Raw genomic sequence first — 17,636 nt, forward strand, 5'->3', positions numbered from 1 at the left:
CAGCCATAACAAAAAATAATTTTTACTATTACTAATAATAATAACAATAGTGATAAATTAATAATAATAATAACAACAACAAATAATCGTAATAACAAATAATAACAATAATAGTAATGCGTATTATAATAAAGGCTAAGCTAATAATAATTATTATTATAATACTAATCACAATAAAAATAGAAGACTACTTACCTGCATTGAAAAATTCAGGAAATTCTGGTGCATTCATAGCGTCTAGATCCAAAGCATGCATAAAAGAAGGCTCTCTAGATAGATGTTGGCTCGTTAGTGCATTTGTCACATCTGCAACGCAGGCTCAACTATGATATCATCTTCATCGACATCTTCAGCTGGACCAACAATATGATAAGTTCCCTCAAATTCCTCTTCACTTTCAGTGTTATAAACCGTCCAGTTAATGTTAGATTCGGGTAAATTAACCTCAACTAATTCTTCAAACTCAACATATAACTCGATAACTGACACTTGTTCCCGTGTTTGTTGGTAGATCGGAAACATCCCTTGCATACTTGCATCGTCAACCACATACATTATTTGAAATTGAATAACACCACCAAATACTAACACAGGCTATCTATAAAAAATATTTGTGACTCTCTTTAATATTTGATTATCAACACTTCGACAAAGTATACTCTTAAACTCCTCATATGTTATTCCAAAAGGAATAACAAGATCATATGGATTTTCACATATAAAACTCACACCTTCAGATGTTTGTGGAAAGATTTTACCATTGTAATATATTTTCAAACTAACACTTTCCTCCATTTTTCCTCTCTTACTCTCTCAACGAAATAAACCACACTCACACTCAACAAATTCGTTCTTCTTTTTATAATACTCGAGGTATTTTTTTAATCTAAAAAATACAGTACCCCTGCGTAATGTCATTCCGCCCCCTGCGTTCTGGCAATACGCTGTTCCTATATTGTCAATATGCCCTCCTTGTATAATGTTTTTAATATTAAAGTAATACAATACGCCCCTCTTGTATTGTATGTTTAATATTAAACTAATACAATCTGCCCCTCTTGTATTGCTTTTAAAAATTTTTAGAAAAGCAATACGCCCCCCTTGTATTGTCTTTTTTATTTTCAAAAAATATTTCGGTAAAGCAATCCACCTCCTGCGAAATGTTAGCCCCCAGAAACATGCAAAGCACCACCAAATCCAATATCGAAGCATTACACCAAATCCTAACCAATATTAAAAAAAATGAGCCATTTTTCGATACTAAAATCTTACTGAAATGATTAATGTTTTTTTTAATAATTTTTTAATGCTTAATAAATTGTTTTAATTTATGTTTCAAGGTACACTGACAGACAAATTAAAAATGGCGACTGTATGAAAGCGGGTTCAACGGATCGGACCTTGTTTGAATATGATGTTTACTAACTAAGAAGGTAAGTGACACAATTATATAAGCAATAATATATATAATTTTTCTGGTTTAAATAAACATATGAGAATTATGTTTTTAGCAGCTAGTGACGTACTCAATTTTAATTTTTTGGAGATCATTAATTTTTTTTAAAATGTTTTGAATACAATAAAAAAATTAGTTTAAATATATAATGATTTTTTAATTGATGATTTCATTTGCAAAATTATTTCATTTTTCAATTCTCAAAGAAGGATTAAAGACTATTTTAATATTAAAAAAAATTATACCCATATAAAATACAGTTTGTTCGACAAAAATAACTAAACTTTAAATTTGTATTTATAATTCAATAAATATCCTTCTTCTTTCCATAACCACCACCACTTCTGCTACTTCACAAGTCTTAATTTCTCCTTTCATCAATTAGAATGCCAATCTCAATCTAAGTAACAGCTCAAGTTTTAGAAAGGATAATAAAACCAACAAAAATAGAAACATAAGCTTGGAGCTTAATTATGAGAAAATAATAATAAGAAGAAAGCAAAAAAGCCAAAAAAGTGAGTACTATAACAATACTTGACGCTGCAACGACAAAGCAAAAACCGTGGTAGATTTGAGCATTAATGAAGAGAGGAAAAAGAATGAATCTGCTTTTGCTTGTTTGACAGCAACAACGGCGCTGATCCCTTTCGTCGTCACCTTCTCCATCTCCCCTTCTCCTTCTTTTTTCCTTTCCTTTCGTTTTTTTTCTGTTCATTCTTTGCTGTATGTATATCTCTCAAACTCACATTTCTTTCTTTTTCTTCTTTGCTGCTATAGAGACGATGGTGTCCAACCTTTCCAACACCACCCGTCGTCTCCAACGAGGGAGTGCTGCCCCAGGTCTAGGTGCCTCAGGTGGTGGTTTGCAGTAGTGAAGATCGCAACGACACCAGCATTAGCAACACCGATTCTCCGATGGAGTGAAACCGCAGACAAGAGACGGCATCAAAAAGCAAGGGAGGAAATGGCGGGAGAGGTGGCGGAAGGTGCAGCGGTGGAAGAAGGAGGGATGAAATGAGAGGTTGAGAGTTTTGAGGTTGCATTGAGGAATGTTTTTGAGATGAAAAGGAGGCTATTGTCGGAGGGAGGGATGGAGCAATGGAAGTGGATGAGATTTGGAACTTCGGGAGAAGAGAATGGAGGTGACCGGAATGGAGAAGATGGTAGTGGTGAAAGGGGATTGTGACGGCAGCGAAGGTTGGAGGGTAGAAGCAGAGGAGGAGGGAGCGTGGTTAAATTGTTAGGATTAGGGATTGAGTTTAGAGATAAATGAAGATGAAAGGTTAGGAATATTTATGAAATTATGAACAAAAATTTAATAAGAGAAAGTGTTGCCTTTGACCAACAAAAAGAAACGCTTTTTGGGGGGTTGGTTATACAGCCGTTACCTTTGGTCTAAGGCAACGCTTTTCTGTATTAAAGGGAACCCTTTTTATGGCAACTTTCAAAAAACGTTGCCTTTTCTGCAAATAAAGCAACTCCGCAAAAAGGTTGCCTTAGAGCACCCAAACACAGCGCTTTATATTTGACGTTATGGCAACACTTTTTACGAGTTGTATTTTCTAATACATAAAGCAACACTTGTCTAGAGTTTTTTAAGTTGCCTTTTCATATACCTAAAGCAACACTTGTGCAAGTTTTTTCTAGTTGCTTTTTCACATACCTAAAGCAACATTTGTCGAGGTTTTTTTAAGTTGCCTTTTTCATATACCAAAAGCAACACTTGTGCAAGTTTTTTCTAGTTATTTTTTCACATACCTAAACCAACACTTGTCCAGGTTTTTTTAAGTTGCCTTTTTTCATATACCAAAAGCAACACTTGTCCACATTTTTTTAAGTTACCTTTTTTATAGACCTAATGCAACACTTATTTAGGTTTATTTGCAATTGTCTTTTTTTAATACCTAAAGCAACACCTTGTTGAGTTTTTCTTAGGTTCTCTTTTTTAATATCTAAAATAATATTTTTTTTACCTTTATTATATTTATATGACATTTGAAGAATATATAACACCCACATTTGAATAAGCTAATAATATATATTGCATATATATAGAAACGTCTTTCAAGTGCCAATTAACATACTTGCTAAGTTACCAAGTCAAATAAATAATAAACATAAGTAAGCAAAATACATGTTTTTCTAATGATGAACTTTAACAAAAAAGAAACTAAGTTGTCCACTTGAAACCTAAAAGACTTTGTGATTCACCATTGTGCCAAGAATTGCCTTTATGTCTTCAGAAAATTTCATCCAATAATAAGAAAGCTACAATCAAATTTAAATGAACAAAAAAGTTATAGTCAAAACATCAGCTATACAATAACATGTATACTCAAGTGTTACAACAATTTAATAAGTTTCACAATATCTTCCAATCCTTGCAGTCGTTGCTTATGGTCGTCTAATTCAGTTTTTAAAGCTGTTACCTTCTCTTCACTTTGTTTTTTGATTTCATCTATTTCTTTATTTTTCTTAAGAGAAGTTTTTGTAACAGTTCTTCCATAACATCGAACTCTTCCTGGATTCTCTTTACCAAAAACTTTTTGAAATGCATTAGTAGGAGTTTCTCCAGCTTCTTGGAGATCATTAAGTTTATCCTATACACACAAATATATGATATGTCTAATTTTAGGGATAAAAATTCAATGAAAGAATCCAAAAACCTATTGATAACTAATAGGGGCAGCAATCCAAACCATAAAATAGCAGTCCATGATAGCCATAAAACAGGCATAAAATAGCCATAGAACAGCAATTAAATTAGCCATAAAACAGTCATGAAACAACCATAAAATAGCAGTCCATGATAGCCATAAAATAGGCATAAAATAGCCATAGAACAAGGATTAAATCAGCCATAAAACAACCATGAAACAGCCATAAAACAGCAACCATGACAGCCATAAAATAGCCATAAAGTAGATAATAAAACAACAACCACAATAGCCATAAAACAGCCATAAAAAAGCAATTAAAATAACAATCCACGACAGCCATATATAAAAAGTAGCCATAAAATAGCTTCCATGACAGCCATAAAATAGGCTTAAAATAGCCATAAAACAGCAACTAAATCAGCCATAAAAGACCCATGAAATAGCCATAAAATAGCCGCAAAGTAGATACTATAACAACAATCACGATAGCCATAAAACAGCAAAGAAAATAGCATCCATGACAGCCATAAAACAGCAACTAAAACAAGAAAATTATAGAGTAACTTACAATAACAGCTTGTGTTTCTACATCAAGTGTTTTCCCTTTTAGTCCATTCCGATTTGCAACAAACATTTAAGCTTGATTTGGTTCCTCTTTGTTCTCTTTTTTCTCACGCTACAGACCAAGATAGCAATTACAAAGTTATAATATACTAAAATTAGGGGGAAGTAACGAGTATAGAATTTTAACTCAAACGTGAGCTTACCAAATCAACACGCACTCTTGCAAAATTGATTGGACCCATTTTATGCCTCCATTGTTGCTTCTTGCGATTTTCAAAATTTATAAGACACATGGCCTATGTTTAAAATAAACAATGATGAAAAAAATATAAAAATTGAAAGAATTATACTTGATCATATCAAATAATAATAATTTAAATCCTCTAACTCACTTTGATAGTTGGAATACTCCAATATGCAATTAGTTTCCGAAATTGTATTTCTGGAATTTCCAAAGGACGATTTGCCAACATATCCTCAATATTTCCAGAATATAGTTCAAAATGCTTTTTCTTGATTCTTGTTTTGTAACGCTTCCATGCTCCTTGAACACCAGTCATCACCCATAACTTTGAAGATTTTGGAAGAATGTACTTTGACTACAAACACATCGATTTCAGCATATCATATGAATAAAAAAATTATTAACATATGGCATAAACATAAAGAAAAATGGAGCTTACATTAATATACTTCCAAATGCGCTTTTTGATTTGCTTAGGCATAGCTTTCCAATTAGTGTACATCAAGGTAATAATATCACTATTCCTTCCCATTGTTCCAATAAAATTGGTTAAATCCTTCACTCTTTGAGCAGTTGGCCCCACGGATGCTCCCTAATCAAAAGTCACTTCCTCCCTTTCTTCCCAAGTTCTTGCATAAATCTTTAGGCATCTTGTTTTTCCACGAGTCTTTTTAACCTTTGAAGTATCTAAATTAAAAATTGAGAATTAGTACAAATTAAAACCAAAGATAGTTATGAATCATATATGGAGAGGGATACTCTTCACATGTATATGCATGTTACCAAAGACAGCTGTGAATCATATATTGAACAAGTATATGCATGTTACTATTCACATGGAAAGTGAACCCGAATCAGCCATATGGAAAGGGAAATTAAACAAGTATATGGAATTGTATAATAGATAATGATAAGAAGAAAATGTAAAACAAATAGCAACAAACAAAAATACATCACCTTCTACATGAGCCTCTTCCATAACTTGATCTCCTTCTACATCAAAATTGTCACTTTCATGTTCACCAACATAATCTTTCGCATAGGGGATATGAACATTTTCTCCATTATTCGGGGATGGCCTAGATCTAGCAACCTCAGTAGTTGGAACTTCAATATGTTCCTCTTCTCTTTCCACATGAATTCCTTGGTCACCCAAAACAGCATCAAGAGTCATTGCTGGACGCTTTAAGTTATTTTTTAAGTTTGTCAAGTTAGCTGGTTCTTTTTTAGTAGCTCTAGCATCCTCACCAATTGACTCAAAGTCATCTTCCTCTTCTCTTTCCACTTCTACTCCTTCTGTATGCAAAAAGGCATCAAGAGCCATTGCTGGACACTTTGCCTTGCTCTTCATCTTCTTAGGAATTGGTTATTCTTCTAGTTGAACATTACTCCTCACTTGGTTATGGGAAGACCTCAAAGACCGGTTCATAACATTGTCTACAAGTGTTTTATTTCTCCCTTTCAATGAATTCTCTCTACTTTGTTTGTCTCCAATTTCTGAAATTTTTCTCTTAGGCTGTTGTGCTATTTTGCCTTGATTACTTCCTTTGTCACCTTTGGTTATAAAATTTTGAACTAATTTTGCAGCAGAAGATACTTCCTTCATTTCAAATTCTTTCACTTTTGTATGAGCTTGATACTTTTTTACCAGCCATTTTCTCTTTGAAGTTGCTCCGTTTTCCATTAAGTTGCTGTATAAAAATATTAAACAGCCATAAAAAAGAGGTTACAAGAGAACCACAAATATGCAAAACAAAATGAGGAGCAAATCAAGTAGTGTACCGTAACAAATAATTACCAAATTCTATATCACAAAATATTCAGCAAATCAAGTTCAAAACTGCTAATATAAAGCGATAAATCTGACTTATATACCATAAAAGAGGGAAACAAGTCACTCAAAAGTCTTCGGAATCATATTCTTCATCCGATCCTGTGTTATACTCTTGGGAAAAATAGACTTCTTTTGCGACATCGACGAGAACGTCATTCAAATCATTCCTTACCAAGTCTACTTCACCATCATCATTAGGTATAGAAGGAACCGTTGAATTATCAAATGGCTCATTTTCATAAGTATCTTTAGCATCAATGTCAACTTGATCACTTATGCTAAATAGGTCCCTTGGAACAGTCTTCATTACATAATGTTTATTTTTATCAAATGCATCTTGCACATAGAAGCATTGGTGCACTTGACATGCCAATACAAAAGGCTCTTCCTGATAGCACTTTTTGTTAAAATGCACATATGTCGAGCCATAAGCATCCTCCCTAGCCTCATACCAATCACATTTGAACAACGTAACCTTAACATTTCCATAGTAGTCCAACTCAATGATATCAATCACTCTACCATAGTAAGAAACATTTTCATGAATTGGATTTGCATCCTTTGTGCTTGCAAAGCTTGTCGTTAATGCAACTAAAGTAACACCACTATTTTGTGTCTTGCGTCTTACCTCACGTTGCCTAGTGTGAAATCTATATCCGTTGATAAAATAACCAGAATATCTTTTTGCACATTGGGTTGGTCCTCTAGAGAGCTCTTTTATCCAATTTGGAATATCATGCTGCAAAGCATGTGTTTTAAACTATGTAGGAAAGTTTTTGCTATGGTTTTTAGCTCTCATCCATCTTGTTCCTTGTTGATAAGTCTCATGCTCACTAAAACCCAAAAATATAATATTTGTAAGTATAAATAGACCTATCAAAATTTCTAATTAAAATACCAAAATATAGTAGAATTAGTATGATTTACCTAACATAGTCATCTATTTTGTGACAATTCAATAATATGTAGCCATGAACTTGCTCTCGAGACTTGTCGTCAAGGAGAAAAGGTTCACCTTTCTTTGCACCCAAAGGAATGCCTCTTTTTGGAAATAGATTCGAAAATGCATCTGTAGTTTCCATCATAGAATTACTAGGTTCATCATTATTTCTGGGTTGTCTATTCAATTTTGTTTGAACACCAGAATGTAAGTAACGCGAGCAAAATGTCAAACATTCTTCAACCAATATGCCTCTGCAATAGATCCTTCAGGACAACTTCTGTTTCGAACATAGGACTTCAAAGTACACATGTATCTTTCTAGAGGATACATCCATCGAAATTGAACTGGGCCTCCCAATCTCACTTCATTAGCCAAATGAATAGGCAAATGAATCATTATGTCGAAGAAAGAAAGAGGAAAGATCCTCTCTAATTGGCATAATGTTGTGACAATATCCTCTTCTAATTGATCTATCTCTTGTAATGTGATAGACTTTTGACACAATTGACGGAAAAATGAGCCAAGTCAAATCAAAGGAACTGCAACTTGATCTGGAAGTATTCCTTTGATAGGAATTTGTAACAAATAGTGAAGAATGAAATGAGCATCATGAGTCTTATAACCAGATATTCTTCTCTCCAAAAGGTTCACACACCGAGAAATATTTGAAGCAGAGCCATCTGGCAACTTTGCTGTCTTCAAGACGTCATAAAAAATCGACTTTTCAGCATTAGTCATTGAGTAGCATGCCTTTGCCAGCTTCACCTTTTTCCTACCATTTGTTTTCTTGGGGTGAAGGTTCTTTCGAATGCCCATTTCTTGCAAGTCATATCGAGCATTTGTGTGATCTTTTGTCTTACCAGAAATATCCAAGAGAGTTCCAAGAATACTATCAACTATGTTCTTTTTTATGTGCATCACATCTAAATTGTGTCATGATGTGTTATACTGCCAATAAGGTAAATCAAAGATTATTGACCTCTTCTTCCATGGACCATCTTTCTTTAGTTTTAGTTTCCCAAACGAATTATCCACATACTCCAACTGACTTAAAGCTTCAGTACCCGACAATAATGGTGGAGCTTGCCTATGTTCTACTTTTCCATTGAAAGATCTCTTGTTAGCTCTCCATGGATGATCCTCAAGCAAAAAGGCACGATGACCCATGTAGCATGTCTTGCGACTATATTTAAGATAGTTAGAACAAGTCCCATGGTTACAACAAGGGCAAGCTAGCTTCCCTTTTGTACTCCAACCAGATAGCATTGCGTAAGCCAAAAAATCACTTATTGTCCACATGAGAGCTGCATACATTTTGAAGGTTTCATTTTGAGATGCATCATATGTTTCCACCCCGACCTCCCACAACTCCTTTAACTCCTCGATCAAAGGTTGCAAGTAAATGTCTATATCATTTCCTGGTGACTTTGGTCCAGGGATTAGCAACGACAACATAAAGTATTCCTGTTTTATAGACATCCATGGCGGCAAATTATAAGCCATTAAAACAACAGGCCACGTGCTATGAGATATGCTCATGGTTCGATATAGATTGAATCTGTCACTTGACAAGCCAAGTCTTACATTACGGGTATCGAGAACAAAATTTGTATGACAATTGTCAAAGTCCTTCCATGACTGGCCGTCAGTGGGATGCCTTAACTTGTCATCTTTTCTGCGTTCTTCGTCATGCCACCTCATGCTTTTAGCTGTTGCTGAGCACATGAATAGTCTTTGAAGCCTAGGAATTAGAGGAAAGTGTCGCAATGTCTTCACAGGAATATTGTGAGATTTTTTTGAAAGCAAAACATCAGCTTCAACTACAGGATGTACAATCCAACGAGAAGCGCCACATTCATGACAAGATGTGTCCTTCTCGTACTCTTTCCAATATAGCATGAAATCGCTCGGGCATGCGTCAATCTTCTTATAGTCAAGACCTAAGTCTCTCACCATAGTCTTGGCTTTATTGAAAGAAGTAGGAATATTTAAGTTAGGAACAGCCTCTTTTAACAACTCCAAGAGAGAAGTAAAAGAGGCATTACTCCACCCATGTTGACACTTTAACAAGTATAGTCGGATGGTGAAAGACAACGTAGAAAATTCCTTGCAATCGGGATACAGTTCTTGCTAGCCTCTTCAACCAAGTCATAAAATTTCTTTGCATCTTCATTTATACCTTCTTTTATCCCTTCTGCTTGTACCACATCCCTAAATCTATCATTCAACAAGGTGTCCATGTCGTCATACAAGTTAGTCTCACTCTCACTATCAATCTCACTATCGTTATCACCATCAACATCCATGCCGACTATGCTTTCCCCATGATGAATCCATCTCGTATAACCATTAACAAATCCAAAGGCAATCAAATGGATATAAATTGTTTGTCTTTTGTGCCACAAGAAATTACAACACTTTGCACAAGGGCATAAGATTTCCTCTCCTTGCGGGCTTCCGATAGAGTAAGCAAAGTCTAAGAAGTCATTGACACCGCTACTAAACTCAACTTTATCTCTCGGTAAACTCATCCAATCTTTTTCTAAGTCTTGGGAAAACCTAATTATTAATATATTGTTATTACTATTTAACCAAGCATGCAAATAATAATGTTCATGCATATTAAGTACATAAATCCATCAAAAAGGCACACAACAATATTATTATTAAAATTAAGAAACAATTATATTGCTTATCTAAAAGTAGACTAAATATCAAAAGACATTTAACATGAAAAACAAAAAACTGCACAAAGGTCATAATATACATATGAAAACCTACAAGTATATGCAAGAGAAAAAAAAACTTACAGAATCATGGCTCAACAAATTGCAATCTTCACATTCTAGAATGTCCACCAATGTTCTTTAAACTCCTCTGAAGCAATCTTTCTCTATAACAGAGTAAAGTATCAAATTTACATTATTCTTTATAAACAATTTAACTCAATCAAAGTGGCAAACAGAACAATCAATTGAAAAATAATAATCGATTCTATATGAACTAGTTAACTCAGCTAATTACAAAAATTAATCTTTTTTTTGTGAAGACATAAATTTCTAAGCAAAAGTAAGTACTTACAAGGCTTTGACCACTGAAAAAAGAGTGACATAAGTCGTTCTATTGACTAATAGAAGTATCCATGTGTTTCAACAAAAAACTATGAGTATTTAATTTTGGTAAAAATTATGTGTCCATTCAGTGAATGGTTGACCTTTTTATCCCTTTAATGGTTAGACCTTAAAGGCCTTCTTACTGTACAAGGACTGATTTCAACATTAATGATATATAAAATAGCTAGATTTATATTTTAGCTATAAAAAAATTATTTCAAAAGGGACACCATGAATATAAATAGAAAAAAATTGCAGGCTCGCAGAAATATTAGTTCGAAAAGGCAAGATGCAGGTTAAAAGGAACACCATGATAAATTGCAGGCTCGTAGAAAAATTGCAGGTTCGCAGAAATATTAGTTCGTAAAGGAACACCATGAATAGAGATGTTAAAAAAGCAATATGTTTTAACTTTCAGCATGATAAAAAAATATTATTATTCAGTGTTTTCTCCTTTCTCAATTTAAGGTGGAGGAAAACAATCAAATTCATAGAGACTAAGAGCAACTTTGCTTAATAATGCATCACTAAATGCTACTATAAAGTATTGACAAGCTAAAGTGCATGAATTCAATTCTTACTGAAAACCCTAGCATGGATTAAGCAGATAACAACAACCAAAATATCATCAAATGGATTCAGTATAACTCAACTAACACTACCACAAATATGGCCTTTAGCAACGCCAAATTTTGTAACGCCTTTAAACCGTTCTTTTAGATAGTTTTAGACAACGATTTTTTGTAGTGTTACTGTTGAATTCAATTTTTGATTATTTTATAGCAACAAATTAAAACCGTTCCCTTTGACTATTTTAAAGAACGGTTTTATAATCGTTACAATGATTTATTTTTAGCCAACGGTTTTTTTTTTCGTTATTTAAAGTATTGTACAAAAGAAATGCATTAAAACCGTTTCCGAAATGCTACACTTTAAAACCGTTCTATTAGATGGTCTCAGATAACGGTTTTTACAGTGTTCCTGTTGAAGTTCATTTTTTCATTACACTATAGTAACAAAATAAAACCGTTCTCTTTGACTATTTTAAAGAACGGTTTTACAACCATTACAGCAGTTGTTTATGAAACAACCATTATCTAATATTATTTAAATAATTATACAAATTAAATAATACCAATAAAAATAATTTCAGATAATTATATAAATTTAAACTATTTTTTCTATAAATACTGAATTTATAAAATACTCAAAACCTGATACGCGCGCTTTTCCTCTTTTCTTCGAAACCAAAGGGCGAAGAATAGCGCTCTTCCTCCCTCCACCGTACCATCAACCCTAACCCACGCCTTCAGAATCCGAGATCGAACCGCAGCTCACTAGGAAGCCCGAAATCGCACTATCATCACAAGTCACCAGGAAGCCCTAAATCGCAACTCACTATCGTCGCACATCATCGTCGCTGCGTCCTTCCTAAAATCGTTGCGACCTCCTCCTTCCCGGTGTCGCTGAGTATCTCCTCTCTGCGGCGTCGCTGCTTATCCCCTCTCCGCGGCTTCAGTGCTTCTCCGTTCTCCGCGGCGTCCTTGCGTCTTTTGCGTCGCTGCTTCTTCCCTGTTCTGCTTCACCACTTCTGCTTCACTGGGTTGTGCTTCGCCACTTCTGCTTTTCTGCTGCTGCTTCACTACATCGGCGGTTTGTGGGTTGTCATCTGTGGTAAGTGTTTTTCTTATCTGATTTGTTGTTGCTTAGTTAGGGCTTGATTGGCTGTTGGGACTTGGGTATTTTTGTTGGATTTAAGAAGAAGAAAGGAAAGTGGTAATATTTGTGAACTGTGAACTACATAATTTGGACTGCATAATTGTGAACTGTGAACTGCATAATTTGGACTGCATAATGTTCTAGTATATCCCATTTATTAAAGTTGCAGCTATTCCTTGTGCATAGTTTAGTTAAAACTCAACAAGCTAGCACTGTGTAAGCACTTATTTTACATTAGCTTTTAAAAATTCATATGCAGGTGTGAGGATAACCTTCATTTAAAAAAAGGTACACAAATAAATAGCAGACCTATTTTTTTATCACACTTGATGATTTTCATAATAATTCAAATAAGTTAATAAGTTAATTCAACGAAACTAGCAATCTCCTATTCCCTTTGGAATATTCTAAATTTGTCTTATACACATGTATGATATAATAATAATAATAATAATAATAATAATAATAATAATAATAATAATAATAATAATAATAATAATAATAATAATAATAATAATTCATTAATAATTTATAAGTGAAGAATATAGTATGAAAATAAAGTCCTTTTCTTTGTTGGGGAAATGTAAACAAAGACTGAACAATGGGGCATAAGTTTCTGGAAACAGTGGGTTCTTATAAGAGGAATTATAAATATAAATGTGAAGGAAGCGAAGAAGAAAATGCAATGGGTGATGAATGTGTTGTTTTGCACAGTTGAGCAATAAAACAGGGTTTGCAACATAGCAATGTATAAAGCTGAATATGCTATTGCTGAGTCGTTTTCCTCTATTGAGTCTTTCATTAGAACTGTCTTCTCTTGATTTGGTAATTATCCTTTTGCCCGCTTTTGTAAAATATTTTATTTCTTCCTTTAACTTACTCACTTTTTAATTCTTCCTCTTGTCTCAAAAATCGGTGGAAGAATCTATTAAACAAACTGCCTAAATTCACATACATTTATGAGATAAATTTTGAAGCTTTTACAACATGTGTTAATCAATTAATTCAGTCAATAGCAAATTTTTAATATAAGAGGATATTTTTTTAGAACACAACTAGATTACTGGTCCCACATTTAAAGCAGTTTGGCCTTTGGTACAAATCCACTATTGTTGTGTTAGGAGCTTAGCTATGGTTTTTGTTTTAATTTTTTAACCCAATTTTGGCTAGTTGGGTACTGTTTGGTTTATCAGTTATATATCACTTTTGAAAATAAGATTTCTAAAAACTGGTTTTAAAAGTGAATTTTTTGTTAAAAAATCTGGTTATGAATTACTTATATTTTTTAAAAGTGAAATAGTACTAAAGATGTGTAGTTTTATATTTGATTTTTTTTTATATTTACAGGAAAACTATGTTGAAGGGAAAATCGAACTTGATTAAGGTCAAATTTTTAAAAGCAAATGTTACAGAGTAAAAGTCATGAACTTGTGGACATGATGACTATTTGCTACTTAGCTATTTCAACCCTCTTTTGTTATTATATTTTTTGCAAACTTAGATGATATTGTGGATCTTACAACAATTTTTATAAAATAAATTTGATGGGAAATGTTCAATTATTTTTCTTTAGTGACTTAATTCAAATAGTTTAGATTATTTATTGACACTAAATAATTAAAAAAAACTAAAAATAATTTCATTCACGAGAAAACTATTGTAAATAAAAAATTATATATCACAAAAAAATCGTTGTCAATAGTTACAAAAGACAATGGTGTTAAAACCGTTGTCAAAGATGACTACATAATAAAACCGTTGCCAAAACACGACTCCAAAGGTAACGCTTTAAAACCGTTGTCTTAGATGACTATAAAATGGCAATGGTATTAAAACTGTTGCCGAAAAACGACATCAACGGTAACGCTTTAAAACCGTTGTCCTAGATGGCTATAAACTGGCAACGGTTTTAAAACCGTTGCCGAAACCTGGCACCAACGGTAACGGTTTAAAACCGTTGGCTATGTGAATAATAAAACCACAATAGTTTAAAATCGTTGCCTATCAAGTTACGGTTCTAAACCGTTGTCATGTTAATAGGAACGGTTCGAAACCGTTGCTTATTGAGTAACGGATCAAAATCGTTGTTTAAAATTTTCCGTCAAAACTGTTGTCTATGCCACTAACTGTGGCAACGGTTTTTCTGTTACCGTTGTCTTAGATAAAAAACCGTTGCCTTTGAGCATTGGTAATGGCCGCATATACCACATGTCAAAAACCGTTGCCAAAGCGTTGCCTAAAGTTTTGGGAACGATTTTTCAATCTACGGCAACGATTTTTGACCGTTGCAAAAAGCCTTATTTGTTGTAGTGTAAACAACTGTACCTGAAAGTGAGAACTGTTAATGCAGCATCCAAAGCGAAAATAAGAAGCACCTGTCCAGTGTTTGCTTCCTGCTCTCCAACAACCAAGATGCTCTTCTACTATGCTAGCTGAGCCTCTGGCACCTGCATCATGGCATAACTTTCAATTAAGATATTTATTTGGCTAAGAGATTAGTCAAAACAAAGTCAAAAATTAAATAGAAGTAAAAGTTTACTTTTCATTTAATACGTTTATTAGCCTCTAATTAAAAATTCAGAACATATAGATGTATTTGCAAGATTAAAGAAGTGTAAACATACTACACAAAGATACCAACAACATTAAATACACCCAGCTTAACTCATGCTTTTAAAGGAATTTTAGGTTTCCACTTCTATTTAATTTCAGGTTTCCACTATATTCACCATCGCCATCAACTTTAATTTTGAGTTGAGGATGCATTTAAAGGAACTATCTTGGTATAATAAGCACCCAGTTTCCACTTAAGGCAAAATAAAACAAAAGAATGTCGAGCACAAACTTCAGAATGTCCAAGTTAGAAAATGCTGTGTTAATGAATGGTAACAATTGAATAATTTAATAGCATAATCGTAAAACATGAACAAGAAAGGATGCATATCTTGTTTAATAAAACTAACCAAACACAATATCACTCCATGCTAATAAAGACATAAAACTACTACACATCCTCAAAGTCATTTCACACAGATTTTTCGATGACATTTTTTATTTTGTTTCCTGCTAATTGCTAAATAACACCATCCATAGGGCATGAACGTGAATTTCTTAGGATCAGAGGCACAGCCAAGAAATAGCTAGATGTCTAGGGCCAGGAAGGAAAATGTTTACCTATGATGGGTTCACATATAGCTTTGGCAACTGGAATTCCAAGAACTGGTGCCGCTCTTCAATTGGGGGTTTACTGCAAGAATCAATGTAAAATCAGCATCAACATGAAACCCATGATATAATAGCTTTATGTATTACTAAAATTCAATACATTCAGAACATTCCCATGGCAAAAATTTAGAATAAATGCATTCAAAAATTTCCATTTTCATAATAAAATTCAGAACATTCCCAATCTTCATTCAAAATCAAAGTATTCAGAAAGTTCATTCCATAGTAAAAATCAGAAGCTTCTTACCAAGCAATACGCAGAGGAGGCGGAAGGGGGTTACCGCTGCATGTAATGTTGTCTGAGCTTGCGAAGAGGAGGAGGCGAGATAGGGGAAGAGGAGGAAGAAGGAGAGGGGTTTCTCGAAGGTGACTACGACGTGGAGCTGAGACAGGAGGAGGAGAGCAACGCGCCGACGCCTGTGGAGGAGAGCAATGCGCCGATGCCTATGAAAAGGAGCACCGCGCCGTTGCCGACCGAGACCTGATCTCGTACGCGAACGAGACCTGCTGCCGTTCGTGTCGCGCCGTCTGGGTCGAGACCTGTTGCCGTTCGTGTCGCGCCGTCTGGGTTGATTTCGAGAGTTAGGGCTTTTCCCTTTTTTTCGAATCGTGGGTAGCAGTGATGAACTGAAGCAATGGAAATGAACCAACCTTTTCTTTTTTTTTTTTTAAAGTCATTTGATTGGGAAATAATTATTTGGAGGGAATATGATTAAAAGTTTCCCTCTAAAATTTTTAGCTATGAATGATTTTAGGCAAGTTTTTATAAAAGTTATTTATTCAATTTTTTTTTATAACCCTTATAAAATGTTGTCTTTAATGTTTTATATTGTAATATTTTTTAAGTGTTGCTTTAGATATCAAAGACAACAATTTTTGTGGGCGGCTAAAAAATTTGTTATCTTTACCTTACTCAAAGACAACTCTTAAAAAAAGTTGTATTTTTCTATCTAAGGCAACTTTTATTAAATGTTGTTTCGAATAAAGGTTACCTTAGGTAAAAAATATTGTAGTGTTAACTTTAGTTTTAATTTTTTATAGTCAATTTTATCAGCATTCGAATCTTTTATGAAAAAAAAATAATTATTTAATATATATATGGTTAAATGCATAGACAGAGTCCGATGAGATTAGGTAATTTAAAGTGACGACTATATTCAATTGAAAGAGAGAGAAATAAACAAACAGATAACAGAAATTAATTTAGAAATGAATCAAATAATAATGATAATCATCAATATGAATGCATGGTATGTTGTCCATAAATGTGAACATGCATTTAGCTCAAATCTTTGAAATTTGAATAAGAGAAACTGAAATAATTTGAAAGTATTTGATAAATTGAACTAAAAATTTTAAGATGTGTTTGGTTTGTATTTTTATTTTTATTTTTAATATTTTATTTTAAATTTTATGAAAGAAAAATAATAAAAAAATTTATTTTTTATTTATAAAATTTTAAAAATAAAAAATGATAAAAATAAAAATAAAAGCACAAATCAAATACATCTCTAGTTTATTTTATTCTTTCAACCTTTATGATTCATGCATGGTTATAATGAATTTCAACTAGCTATAAAATTATTTGATGCCCCAAGGCAAACTCCAATCAAATTTTTCGTTAAGTAACTGTGCAACCATATATGTCCAGCTAGTTAGTCTCTACCATCAGCCTAAAAATATAAATTTAACTTAAATTGCTTTCAAAATTAATGTTATTGTTTGATTACATTGGTAAATTTAAAAATCAATTTTTTTAAGGTTAATTACTCTCTAAATTATTACAATTTTACTTAATTTTTAACTAGATCACTTTTTTTATAAAAAAAAGAAATAATAAAATTTCTATTTGTATAAAAAACAAATCAATATAGATTA

General features: G+C 33.3%; 1 protein-coding gene across 1 annotated transcript in view; it reads right to left on the reverse strand.

Moving 5' to 3' along the window:
* Positions 1-232, reverse strand: part of LOC107620540 — a 1,600-nt gene extending 1,368 nt beyond the window's left edge. The window contains exon 1 of the mRNA XM_016322686.1: positions 196-232. Within this exon, the coding sequence (XP_016178172.1) occupies positions 196-232 (37 nt within the window). The remainder of the gene's footprint in view (positions 1-195) is intronic.

This window comes from Arachis ipaensis, chromosome B10, assembly GCF_000816755.2.
Source record: "Arachis ipaensis cultivar K30076 chromosome B10, Araip1.1, whole genome shotgun sequence".
In the NCBI taxonomy this organism is placed as follows: Eukaryota; Viridiplantae; Streptophyta; class Magnoliopsida; order Fabales; family Fabaceae; genus Arachis; species Arachis ipaensis.